A 13,827-nucleotide genomic window follows, 5' to 3' on the forward strand; every position below is an offset into this window, starting at 1 on the left:
GGTTGCAGTTCCTGTCTCTGTCTGAAGCTCAGAGGAATTTAAACTTCACTTCACATGAACAGACGTTGTGTTTGAGCCACGCATGCACAGAGAACATCCAAAGACCCCAGGCTGGGATTTGAACCCAGGACCTTCCTGCTGCAAGGCAGCACTGCTACTATTCAGCCCTAATATATAATTCCACCCTGTTGTTGTAAGTCTACTCTATTACTTTCTATATTTTGTATTTCTTCCCAACTGTTTCCTGCCTCAGAGCTCAGCTTACTTTTCAAGCTCTCTTGTCATTAAACTGACAGCCTGAGAGGAAAAAGTGTGATTGACATTAGAAGCTGACTCCGCCTACTTTAAACTTTCCCATATGGAAAATGATTAATACAGTTAGCACAGTGTTGTCTGGAAACCGGCTCTTTATGAAATATGTTCAGCAGACTGGCTTTAATCACAGTTCCAGGCAGGACAGCTTTAATTTTCCACTAGCGCTGAAGCGCTACCAAGCTAATTATTTAATAGAAACTGTCAGCAGCCATTCTGACACTCTGATGAACACACTTCTTTGTGGGGGAAACTACTGGACCCGCTTGGTAACGGGTCCAGTAACGGGTCGTTAAGGTTAGCATGACTGAGGTGCTGTTCAGGAATTTCAGTAAAGTCTTTTAGTTTCCATGGTAACGCTGTAGGTGTGACTCAGGACTAGCTCTGATCTCAGGCAACACTGCATCCATAAATAAGTTAACATCTGTTTTGTATTTAGCATAAAACACAAACTGGGCAGATCTTTTAAAGAACTTTGACAAGAACCAGCAGGACCCTGAACCTGAAGCATCAGCACTGGATCACATGCTGTATGCTTGATGTAGATCTGCATTTAGTTATGTTGACTCAGCATTTGTTTTCTTAGCTTAGCAGAAACTCTGCATTCTACATTCACAACTCCTGAAACCAATGCATTTAAGATTTTAATGCTTTTTAAAACATATTTTTCCTGTATTCTCATCATGGCGTTTGGCTGTAAAGGTACAGCAGGCATCCTTATTGCTGAGCACTAAATTGGAAACAGAACAGTTCTACTGAGCCCGGAGGATAATCAGATTCTTCTCTGCTCCTCGTTTATCTGTTTTTTCCGTCTACAACAGGTTCAGACGGAACATCAAGTCAGTTCAGATGAAAATTACTAAGCGATTGTTTACAGTAAGAGAGGAAAGAGGCAGTCAGTGCAATGTGACCCTCTGAGCCCGGGTTTAGCTAATAGCCGTCTGGGAGAGACCTGACCACAGCCAGCAAGCTGATGCACTATTAGACTATTATAATTACAATATGTTGGATTCATGAGGCTGAGGAATAAATTCAATTTCTACATTCTCAGATAATTAGAACCACAAAGAGAACGAGTCAGGAGCTGAGTTATTCCTCTGAGTTAAATCAACGTAGCAGTCATGTTTCTGGACTGGGAGGAAGCCGGAGTACCTGCAGAGAACCCGGCATGCACAGGGAGAACACGCTACCTCCATGCAGAACGACTCCCAGCAGGGATTTGAACCCACGGCCTTCTTGCTGAAAGGCAGCAGTGCTACCAACTGTTGCACTGTGCAGCTGCAGTTTGGATAGTGATTCTGATGCGCACGCTGAAAAGACTCGGGTCAACGTGAGCAGAACCTCCATCAGCTGGAGGTTCACGGGAATCTCCATGGAAACAAACGACAGAACCAGAACCGGGTTGGGTCGGGTTGAAACAGACTCAACATGACTGCAGCGTTCTGACTTCTGTTAACGGAGCCACTGATTCACCTTTGCACAATACATCATCACATTCATACTGTAAAAAAGGTAAATTGTTATTGCAATAAAGTCTTTCTGTTGTGTCTTTTTATGTGCTGCTGTGCATAACTGGATATTTTTCTACTGAATGATTTAAATTTGAGTCAGTAACCAAGTCACTTGATGTGTTTTAAAACGAGTCCACTTTGTAAATCTAGGATTTCTGAAAAATAAAAACTGAATTTGGGGGGAAAATGAGATGCATTTTATCAAACTGTCATTGTTTGCTAGATTTAAAGTGTTTTTTTAACTCAGTTTATAGTTTAAAGTTGTGTTTACAGAAAGGTAATTTAACTGAATAGTAATAAAGTTGTGTAATGTTTGTTTGGCAGAGCCAAGGGGCAGACAGATTCCTGAAAGTTGCATTAGTGGAAGGTTTTTTTTACCCCTCCAGGGAGTCTTTTTGTGGGCTCTAGTGTCCCTTTTAGGAAAGTAGGCTGACAGGAAACGGGAAAGGAGAGGGGGGAAGACATGCAGCAAATATCGTCGGGTCCAGGAGTCGAACCCACGACGGCCGCGTTGAGGACTCAAGGCCTCCCAAATATGGGTCGCGCTAACGCTACGCCACCACGGCACGCCCGATTAGTGGAAGGTTTAATAAAACATGAATTTATTAAAATGGACAAAGAGCTTGGATATAAAATCAGGAAATAAAAGAAAAAGCAGCACTGAACAATAAAATATCAGGAGTCCAAATGCTGAGGCTGTAAAAGAGAAGCAGATTCACTGATTAGGGGAAATGTGGCACAGCTGAGGGAAAAACGCCAAACTTTGTTTCTGCTGTTCTACAGGAATAAAAAAATGTAAAATGGAAAAATATTGTTGTTTTCTCAAAGGGTTAACATGGAAGGAGCTGAACTAAAACTCCCCCACAGCGCAGCGGGGAGAGTTTAGACAGAATGGAGGCAAAATTACAGAAACTTCAGGAATCCAGAAATGCTACTTTGGACCACAATACACAGTACAAAAAGAAAATAAATATATTTCAAAAGTCAAATGTGCTCTGTAAGGTCCAGGGTGGCTGTCTCAAGTGGCTCAAACACAGAAAAGCAAATTAAGGCCAGAATCTAAGTAAATAATACAAAATGATCAAAACCAAAACACAAGAAACTAAAAGTCCAAACATCTATAGATCATCACACTTAGACTCTAAAACTTTATTAAATGAGATTCTTTTTAGATGTTTGTGATCTGAAAACAGAGGATCTATAATCCTGGTTATTGTTCCCTCATAAATGCTTTAAGAAAGTTGCTAAATAATTGATTCAGAACCAAACAAGGTTGGGTCACTGGATAATTTATGAGCTAATGGTAAAACACAATTATTCCTAATGTGTAGAAATGAGAAAAACCATCCTAGTCATCCCTCACCATTGTGGAAGATAAAAGCAGCTTTGTTCCTGGGTTGACTGACTGACGGGTTTAATCCGAGTCCAGAGGAGCTCTGCTCTGCTGCAGCAGCAGAAAGAAAACTGGGGAGGGACGTCTGAAGAGTGGGAGGGAACCAAGCAAGTCATCTCATATTTAAAGACAGCTCACATCATTTCAAACCGCTTACTTACTACTGCACACTCCACACACACTCTCACACACACCGAGGACAGGCGCAGTGAAGAACTGAGGGGACTTGCTGTTGGTTGCTTTCCTCTGGACAATGGCTCTTTTATCCACCAGGTATGCACAAGTTTTACTACGTATTCCTAATTAAACATCTAAGATTCAGTAACTGCCACCTACAACTTAACAATATTTACCGTTATGCAAAGTAATGAGCATTATGACTGCATGCAGAGGGATGACTGTAGTGCGTTTAAAGCTGAAGAGCAGGTTTTTCTTTCTATCAAATAACAGACTGAGTTTGTCTCAACATGTTTTATTCAGTTTGAAGAAACATTTGAAGGTAAAAAATACAACTGGTAAGTTTGGAAATGTCCAGAGAGAACATGAGGGACAGGCTGAGCTGAAACTATAAAGTACAAAGTCCAAATAGAGCCATAAAAGTAAGTTTATGTTATTGTGGTTATGTGTTGTAACGGTATGTTTTTGTTTCGTTTTTCTGTCTCTGCATGCTGCCAGGGTTGGTCAGGTCTCTCTTGTAAAAGAAATATTATAATTATAAGTAATTATAATAATTAATAAATAATATTACTGAACAATTCTATTAATAGCCTCTGCAGATACTTTTCAGGGCTCACTTAAACTGTTCAGGCCAGCTGGCAATAATTTTAAATCACTTTTTTAGATTGTAATAGCGTCATATATAATGTTTAATTCACCTTGCCTGATCTCATGGTGCGTTCACACCAAACGCGTTTTGAGCGTCAGGTTTATATTCAAAGTCTATGCTGAGTGTTGAACGCTATGGACGCGTCACATGGTTCAAATCGTGTCTCGACGGGCCTCCACATTGACTTTAAATGTAAACCAGATGCGCCTGACGCTCAAAACGCGTTTGGTGTGAACGCACCATTAATATTTAGCTTTATTTTGTATCATTTCTCTGCAGCCTCCCTGCTAATTTGACCTCGCTGGCTGCAGATGGAGACAAAACAAATTCTAATAATTGCTCACTTGACAACTGGACCTTCACTTATGTCCCAGCGTACATCCTGTCCATCTCTGTTCTGGGAATTGTTTTGAACATCTTTGTGCTGATGGTCTTCATCCTCCATAAGAATCCCTGCACCGTGGCTGAGATCTACCTGAGCAACCTGGCTGCTGCCGACCTGTTCCTGGTCTCCTTCCTGCCCTTCTGGGCCGTCAACGCTTGGAATAAGTTTGACTGGATTTTTGGTCTTGGATTGTGCAAAATGGTCAACGTGAGCATCCTGATGAACGTCTACTGCAGCATCTACTTCCTGGTTCTGATTAGCATCGATCGTTATTTGGCTCTGGTCCATCCACTGTCCCAAGAAAAAATGCGTCGCCCAAAATTTGCTAAAATTAGTTGTGTTGTGGTTTGGATTCTGGGATTAGTTCTCAGTGTTCCAAAATTTATCAACAGGAAACTGGTACTTCACAGAAATATTACTTCCTGTAGTGAAGCTGATCCAACTATATTAAAGACGACGGAGTGGATGATTTTGGTTTTAGGGTTTTTTATTCCCATTTCCATCATTTTCTTTTGCACTATCAACATCTTCAAATCTCTGAGAAACAGATTTATGGAAGGAGTAAACGCAAAGAAAAATAATCACAAGGCCAACACTTTGGTGCTGGCCGTCCTGCTGGCGTTCCTGATCTGTTGGGTCCCGTTCCATCTGCGGAAAGTCCCAACCTGGCTCAACAAGGCCGGTATACTGACAGACTGCAGCTCTATGAAAGTCCAGTCCTTCTGTGGGCAGATCTTCACCTACTTGGCGTTCTTCAACAGCGTTCTCAACCCCATCCTCTACGTCATTGTCGGAAGAAACTTCCGGAAAAAAGTTAAGGAACTTTTTCTGCTGTGGAACCACAAACGGACTCCAACCATGACTCTTAGAAGTTCAAGAACCAAACTATCAGTATTTCATCCCTCTTAGTTCTGACTCACTTCCTCTATGAGACGTTTTTAATTCAGGTTTGTATTGAAGCTATTTTAATGTTTTACCGTAAACATTTGGTGGGTCATTCAGAATTTTTGCTGGTTTCTTTATTGTGAATTAATGAGTAATTCAAGTATTTCAGCCAAACCTTTAGTGTGAACAGTAATCTGAAAACTAAATATGAACAAATTAGATTTGTGAAAAGATTCACCATAAAACAGATGTAGCACCTCACAGAGAGTGAGTGAGTGAGTGAGTGAGTGAGTGAGTGAGTGAGTGAGTGAGTGAGCGAGCGAGCGAGTGAGCGAGCGAGTGAACGAGCGAGTGAGTGAACGAGCCTCATGATCTCCAATCCCACTTCCCTCCAGGTGGGATTGGAGAGATTTTCTTTATCCAGCCAGTTTGACTTAATGGTTCCAAAAGCTTTTTTATAACTTCTTCAGAAAAAAAGATTCTAACAAATATTAAAGCATTTAGCTGCAGTATGACCATTCCCAAATAATTAGAGCTCAAACTTGAAGCAATCTGCTTAGATAGAAAACTTTTTAACCCAATTTGAATAAACAGCTTAATGTGCCGTTTGACAGATGATCAACTGGAATGGATCTGACTAAACTGAAAGGACTTTTTTTGAAAAGTGCCTTGAGATTACGTTTTTGTAAATTGTGAAACTGAAATGAATTGAATAAAAAAACCACAACAAGCAAACAAAACCATGAGTTAATAATAAAAATAAAAAGGAGAAAAACCTTCAGATGTGTAAAACTACTGAGGAAGGAGCAGCAGATCAGAGCAGAAACAATCATACAAATGACATCTTTTAGAGCTTCACTTTAAGTCTGAGAGAACAGAGATGAAACGTTTTAATGTTTGGTTTCTTGTATCACTAGGACTGTTTTTATGAGCAGAACCTCAGCAGAGGAAGAAGAAGAGAAGAAAATCAGAGACCGCAAAACTAAACCATGAGAAAACCACACAGTTCCTCACAGCTGCGTTCAGGTTCCTGCTATAAATCAAAATTAACCTGTTTGTGTTTAGATTAGAAAGTTTTGAAAGGGTTCCCATGATGTCCCCTAAAAACCAGTCAAATAATACAGAGATCATTTTATGAAGTTATGTTTGATATTTAGCAACAAGGCATCATGTTCAGGAACCCTGCAGGGACAAGTAGATCTAGACGTTATAGATGTTGCTGTGGCCAAATGTCATATTTACGTCTAACAAGAGCAGAGAAATCTGGTTCCTACTTACAATGTTTTAAAAAAATAATATGTACATAAAAAACTGTTGAAACTCACTGAAGCTTGTTTTCCCTCTCCTAAACTCAAGAGGCAGATCAGGGATCCCAACAGATCCCAACAGATCTTCAGATGAAGGATTCCACATTCATTTTCTAAATAAAAATAACAGCAGAAACCTACATGGTTGTAATATTTTATTTTTGACTATTCGTCTGGAGAGAGGAAGTCTATCTTTTTTAAAATGTTTTTGTCTTGGACTGTTTTTCTCTAATTAGTCTTATAATTCCTTGTATATATTTCATTTCCACTGCATTGCAATGTTACAATGGAGGTTTGCTGCATTTTCTGTATATTTATTGTTATACATGGAATGAAAGGGAAACTATGAAAGACATGCATGAACAACGCTGTGGGTAGAGGAATGAAGGTGTGATCCATTCACATCCAGAGCAGCTCTGTGATTGGACATCACGTTTATTTCTCACAGGAAGTCATGCAGACCATGAGAGCTGTCTGATAATTAACCAGCATCACCACACAGGTTTCATAATTATAGAAGTAATGGACTGAAATGAAGTTAATCAGTCAAACGAAGGAAGCAGGACTTCTGTGTATGAAAGCTTCTAATGGTCGTTATTCCATGTGTAGGCCTGTCACAATAGCAAATTTTGCTGAGCGATTAATTGTCTCAAAAATTATTGCGATAAACGATAATATTGTTTGAAGACCTTTTTACACTGATTTAATGGAAATGACGTAATAATGCATGTGATTTCCTGTCAAAGATAGATACACTTTATTTTCAAAAGAATATTTAACACTGGAACTGATAAACAAAATAAACTAAACAACCAAAAACAAAAATAAAATGGATTCTCAGTCTCCATTAACAAAAAACTCACTTGGAAAAAAAAAACTAAACAACATAAAGCCAAAGTGTAAATAAATACTGCATTCAACCAAAAGAGTGCAGATTATGAAGTCTGTATATTATGTTGCCCTTCAGTAATAATTAGATTTAAATAGAGAAAATGGGCACATCGACTACCTGATGCAATAGTTCACACTACATGATTTTTGCTCCTATTTTTCCCCTTACAACAATATTAAAACGTTGGTCTTTCTAAGATTGTGTGGTGTGTTACGGTAGATCGTCGTTGCCGCTCCGATCTAAATCAGGGTTTTTCCCGACTGGGATCTTAACGCAACCTGTTGAATGTGACAGGTAGCCAATCAGAAAGCGAGGATTCTCCTCTGTGTTTTCTGAGGGGAAATTATGGAGGGGAATCCCAAACAGCTGACACGGCCCAAGTCCAGCGGACATTGGAGATGATATGTGGAAACAACATTAATGTTTATTCAACATGCAAAGAATATAGAAATGACAAGAGGAGGAGTTGGAGCCAAATTGCTACTGCAGTTGATAAACCTGGTAACTTTTCAGCTGTTCTTCGTTAACGTGACATAAACAGGTTCTAATGATTTTCATTCGGTCAGGACTTTACACTGACACTAGCCACATGCATTGCAGGTAGATTGTAGTAAAGCATTGATTAATGCCTGGTTTTAAAATTAGTTCACTGAACTTGTAGCCATTATTTTGTGCCCATTGTTGGACACCACATGGCAGGACCGAACCGGATCGAACCTTTATACCTAGGATTTCTGTCGGCTAATGTGTGATCTGTCAGGTTTTGAAAATGGGCCGACAATCGGCCGACAGCTCTAAGATCGTGTCGTGTGCGCTGGGCTTCACACTAAGGAAATGAGGTCAGAGGTCAGTGGAGAGCACCGGAGTTGAGCCTTTTTTCATTCAGTCTCATTAACAGAAAGAGAAAAAGGTCAGAAGAGACGATAATGCCGATAATTAAAATGACGTGGATAGTTTTAATTTATCGTACGATTAATCGATTTATCGTTTATCGCGACAGGCCTATCCATGTGTGTTTATTTTATTAACTGTTTTGTGTATTTGGATGTTTGTTGTGACATGACTAACTTGTATTACTGAATCCATCTATGTGACATGTAGAAATGCTCTGTGGGATATTGCTGCACGTCTCACTGCAAAACATTTTCTTCTGTTATGCAGATAAAAGCGAGCGGCTTCCTGCAGCCATGAACTTACAGGATGCACAGGTTGCTCTGCAGAATTGGTTCTTTCTCTTTGGTTTCTCTTGATTCCCTGCCATGGCTCTCGCTCTCACTCTGTGAACCACTTCCTCCTACTGACAGAGCTTTGGTGGAATAACCTTTAAATGGTTGACATTAACTGCTACAGAAAAACTGTTCTTGCAGTTGGCAGTGTATTTACTGTTACGTTTTAAATGTGTGTCTTTGCTGAAGGCTGAATGAAGAATGTAAAATGATTCTGTTTCCATCCATTGGTTTATCCTCCTGTAAACAGTTTTCTCTGCTGAAAAACACCAACAGGATGATGTAATGAGGCTCCGCCTCTTTTAAAATGTCAATATTTCTGTTTTTCTGTCTAAAGTGAATTTTTTATACTTCATGTATGTGTTTGATATATAACAAGTTGTAAGTCAATAAACTGTCTCTTATTACAGATTTTTCTGATCTTGTATTTATTCGGTTTGTGAATATCGAGAGGTTAAAGGTTAAAGTTATATAAGCTGAGAATAAAGTTTGTGTAAATAACAGGTATGTAATCATAAAGGTGACCCATAACTTTATATAGATTAATTATCAACCAATTATATCTGATTTACAACACGTTTCATCCAGCTAAGTGCATGAAAAGAGATTTATGGAGGTTAGGAATAAAAACACTGGAAAATTGACCAATTTAAGTAAACAGGCAGAAAAATAAAGATATAGTTATAGTCAAAGAGTTAAAAGAGAAATTAATTATAAGGAACAAATAGGTGTGGAGAGTCATTTTCAGTAAATTAGGATATGGATTCAGATGAAGTACCTTTTGAAAATAATGTTACAGATAATGTTTTAAAAGTAGTTTTTTCGCTGTTGGTCTGGTGTAATATTTTAATTTGAAATGTTTTCATTAATTGTAAGTGGGACAGCAGGAAGGCTGTTCATCAGCGGAGCAACGCCTCACTGTAAGTTTTATTTCTCTGGTTTTCAACAGAAGGCCTGAAGGGTCTGGAGGGCCAGATCAGCCAACGCCGAGCCTTTCGGGTCGGAGTAATGTGAGCTTTTCTTCAGCATTCCTGCAGCTGCATTCTGAAGCAGCTTTCGTTCCTTCAGCAGGGCCAGAAAACAGAAAGTTACAGTGATTTATTCTACTAGTTACAGCAGTTATAGGAATCAAGGTCGTTTCCCTTCAGATGAGGCTGAACAATAACAGGCAGCGAGGAAAATGTCCGTCTGCAGAGACGTTGGTGGTTAATCAAGCAGCAGATATAAGGAGCCGTCTGACGGGCTTTCTGGGCCTGATTGTCAACCTCTGTGGTCTCCTCATGTTTTAATGTTCCCCAGCATTACTTCTCCTGTGGTCTCTGTGGCTCTGCAAGGTTAAACCAGTTATTGGTTCCAACACGTAGGATCCTCTTAGCACAGCTCTCTGCTGCCTCCTGTTTCTCATCTTTACAATCTGGAACTCACTTTTTATGTTGCATGTCCTCCTGACTGTACGATGTAGAAGGATGGAGTGATTTATTGGTTTCATTAGCTTACCATCAGTAATCCTGAGCAGGATTACTATTGCATCACTAGGGTAAAACTAACCTGTCTCACCTGTCTAAACCCAGCCCTCGTTCCCTATTAGTGGGGGAACAATCCAACGCTTGGTGAAGCGTTGGATTGTTCCCTCCAGCCGACATCGAAGGATCAAAAAGCGACGCCGCTCTGAACGCTTGGCCGCCGCAGCCCAGTTAACCTTGTGGTAACTTTTCGGACAATCAACTTGTTTTTCAGTCAGAACAATCATTAATAGTTTCAGATTATCTGTAAAACATGCAGTTTTCAGATTAAACTGAACAACTCCTCTCCACATTAACTATGTTGTTTGTCTCCAGTATGAGAAACTTACTTCCCCCCCTTTCCACACTGGACCCGTCTTATGATTGCCAATCTGCTTTTTGCAGGTTTTCACTGTTTGAAGTCAGAATGTCTCTGAGCCAACACCCTAATGTTTAACTTCCTATACAAATTATTTTCAGGTTCAAGTCAGGAGTGGCTGTGAGTGATGTAAATTAAAAATAGAAAATGATTTAGTCATTAAATGCTGTGTTTGATCCTGGAAAAAGGTGACAGTAACTTTATCTATTTCCTTGATGTGCCTCTATAATATCCTATCAGCAGAACTGAGTCACTTCAGCTGCCAGTCAGACCTGACTGGTGACTGGTTACTGGTGACCAGTTCAGCGCTGGCTGGTTGCTGACCTTTTCTTTCTAAAATCTGCCTGTTAAAATTTCTATATTTCATCCGTCAGGCAGCAACTTTCAATCTGTTCCTCCATCTTCAGGTTCCTGATCACCTTCACAAAGCCAAGTTTTCTTTACAGCCTCATCTAAGATGAGATCAGATAGGAACCAAAAACAAACGAGTCTAAACATGTTCATCTACTTATTCCCATATTTCAGATTCCATTAGCTGTAAACTTAGTAAACAGGAAGAACAGTTTACATGAGACTGTCTTTATTTTCTCAAGGACAGGAAATCAAAAGAACCTTTTGGTTCGTGTTCCTCTTTAAATTTAACTTAAATAGAGCAGTAAAACTTACATCATCCTTTGCAAAGAGATTTTGAAGTTTTAATGAAACCTCAACAGACTCTGAATTAGTTTGCTTTACTGCACAATTCAAGAGGCACAAATTAATTTACTACTTTCTGCATTTACTTCTCTTCATAACTATAACTTCTTAAATTGGGAGTTTTAAGAACTCCCAAAAGAAAACAATTTCTCTTGTTTGCTGATCGACCTTCACTTTATATTCAAGTTTCTGTTTCCTGACTAAGAGAAGTGCTGAGGGCTTAAAGTGATTTAGTTTAACCCCTTCCTATTGGGCAGAGGACGGCTTCTATTTCATTTCCTTTTGGGATTAATAAAGTATTTTTGAATTGAATTGAATTAAAAGGTTAACTAAGAATAAAGTGGGACAGTCTAACAAGATGAGACATTAAAGTTCCTTTGCTAGAAATAAAAAGTAGCAAAGGGACTACTTTTGCTACTTTGGTTCCTGTTCACCTGGTTAATAATCACCTGGTTCCTGATCACCTGGTTAATGATCACCTGGTTAATAATCACCTGGTTAATAATCACCTGGTTCTCTCGCATCTTATTTCCTTGTACATAAGAGTGGAGTATCTCTGAATAGATCATGAATCCCAGCTGCTCCGGTAAGCCTGGATAAGCGTTGGGTTAAATCTGAAGGAAAAGTTTTGGGTCTACTGGGGTCACAGGAGACAGAGGTTGACCTTTTGAGCAGCAGATACAACCCAGTCCTGCACATCGAGCTCCAGCGGGTTTTCTGTGGAACGTAAGTCCAAATTATTCACTGAACGTGTGTCTGTTTTTAAAAACTGTTTTTCTGTGCAGATTTCTGTTTATGTCGCATCTGATTGCTTTTATCATTTTACTATCAAACAAAAATAATCTGATTAAATATAAAAAGTTGTTTTCATAGAATGATTTCATTTATTTAGGAGGAAAGAAAACACACCAGCCCTTCTGTGAAAACATAATTGTCCTGCTCATTAAATAATGAAACATTTTCATTAACCAGGCCAGATTACTGACATGTCAAATCAACAAGTCTGAAAATAATCAATAACATTCATCAGAAAATTCTTCTATCAGTTTATGATAAAAACACACCAGCAAGCCTAACACTGAACAACTCTAGCAAATGAATGATGGCCTTGAAGCGGCCTAGTCAAAGTCAGGACTTGAATTCAGTCCAGGTGTTGTGAAAGGACCTTGAACTGGACTTTTATACAAGAAAACGCTCCAGATGAGAGAGGAACAGTGGGTCAGAATGAATCTGTTCAGTTCTGTCTGATATCAAAAAGTATTTAATCATCTGAAACATTTAAGAGCAACAATGACGAAACATAAAAACGATCTTAAAGAGGCCCAGAGCCTTTAAACAGCACTTTATCCTGTTAGTTACATATTTACAATACTGCAGAAGATCAGCTTAGAAGAAGATATTTACAAGTGGAAAAATGTTTCACAGCATTCAGAGGCTGCATATAAAAAAATAAAACATTTCTGTTAATATGACCTAATATTTCCCTCAGGCGCATTTAGAAATGCTGTCCGGAAAAAGTCTCCCCATTTTGACAGAAACTCACTGAAATATTAATAATTTAAATGCATCATGAACATCTAAATGTTCATGATCTCATCAACTCACCATGTACTCAGCTAATTCTTTTTATTAGAGCATATTCCATGAAGTTATCTACACAGATCATAACCTTAAAATATAATAAATACATATGTTGTTTTTTAGCTAGCAGTATTTAATCCCCTCCATGTTGCTTTTTTTCCTTAAATTGTAAACTTATAAGATTGAGTTTAATGTCTTTTCTACGTCACTTTGAGGAAAATTCACCCTCCTCTCAAAACGTATCTGAGTTTTTCTGTTTCTTGTCTGGAAGAACCTGCAGGGTAAAGTATATAACTGCTTAATTACATTTTTAATTTGCAAATTGTTGCTCAACAGAAGTTGAATAAATGAACATTTACAGGATTATTTGACAGGAGCTTTCCTTTATGCACTTTATCTCAGCCAAAATGCAACAAACTGATGTAAAATGTTATTTTTATTTTATTAGCTGACAGATTCGGCCGATATTTGAGGCATGGCTCAAGCTGTGTGAGAGTTTGTAGTTATCTTAGTTTTCATATGTAAAAACAGCCCCTTCATATCGGCTGTTGATAATAATTTTAAGTGAGTAACTTAGTTCAGCCTAATATCGTCCGTTAACTTTTTATCAAACATTGCCTGATATGCAGTCATGATGTAACACAGAGTGAAAATAGAAATGAAGGCAGTCAGTGCTAAAGGAAAACAGAGAATATAAATTAAATCAAAGGTGTGATTATTTTTATCCAGTGTGGTTTTTTTGTTATCTTGGTCAAAAGTTGAACTTTATGTGACTCAGATTACAGAAACATCTTTGCTAAGCTGCACACAGGAAAAGCTTTCAGAATAACAAAATCAAACTGTTGCATAATTAAACAACTTTACCGCACACAGCCGTTCTCAGCTATGTGCTAATGGATTCACCCCGATAATGGGAGCAGCCACTGAACATC

At 38.8% G+C, this 13,827-nt stretch overlaps 1 protein-coding gene and 1 long non-coding RNA gene across 3 annotated transcripts in view; one reads left to right on the forward strand and one right to left on the reverse strand.

The window, feature by feature from the left end:
* The window catches only part of LOC114134325 (uncharacterized), a 42,415-nt gene that overhangs the window by 13,559 nt on the left and 15,029 nt on the right, over nucleotides 1-13,827 (reverse strand). The window lies entirely within an intron of this gene.
* LOC114134321 (B2 bradykinin receptor-like) lies at nucleotides 3,352-9,148 on the forward strand. Of its 2 annotated transcripts, XM_028000846.1 has the most exons (3): nucleotides 3,352-3,489; nucleotides 4,322-5,374; nucleotides 8,673-9,148. In XM_028000846.1, the coding sequence occupies exons 1-2, from the start codon at nucleotides 3,470-3,472 to the stop codon at nucleotides 5,334-5,336; spliced, it is 1,035 nt and encodes a 344-aa protein (XP_027856647.1). In that variant the 5' UTR covers nucleotides 3,352-3,469; the 3' UTR covers nucleotides 5,337-5,374; nucleotides 8,673-9,148. The 2 variants fall into 2 exon arrangements, with proteins under 2 accessions (XP_027856647.1, XP_027856646.1); XM_028000845.1 differs by lacking the exon at nucleotides 8,673-9,148 and having other exon boundaries at nucleotides 4,322-6,055.

This window comes from Xiphophorus couchianus, chromosome 19 (assembly GCF_001444195.1).
Source record: "Xiphophorus couchianus chromosome 19, X_couchianus-1.0, whole genome shotgun sequence".
Taxonomy (NCBI): Eukaryota; Metazoa; Chordata; class Actinopteri; order Cyprinodontiformes; family Poeciliidae; genus Xiphophorus; species Xiphophorus couchianus.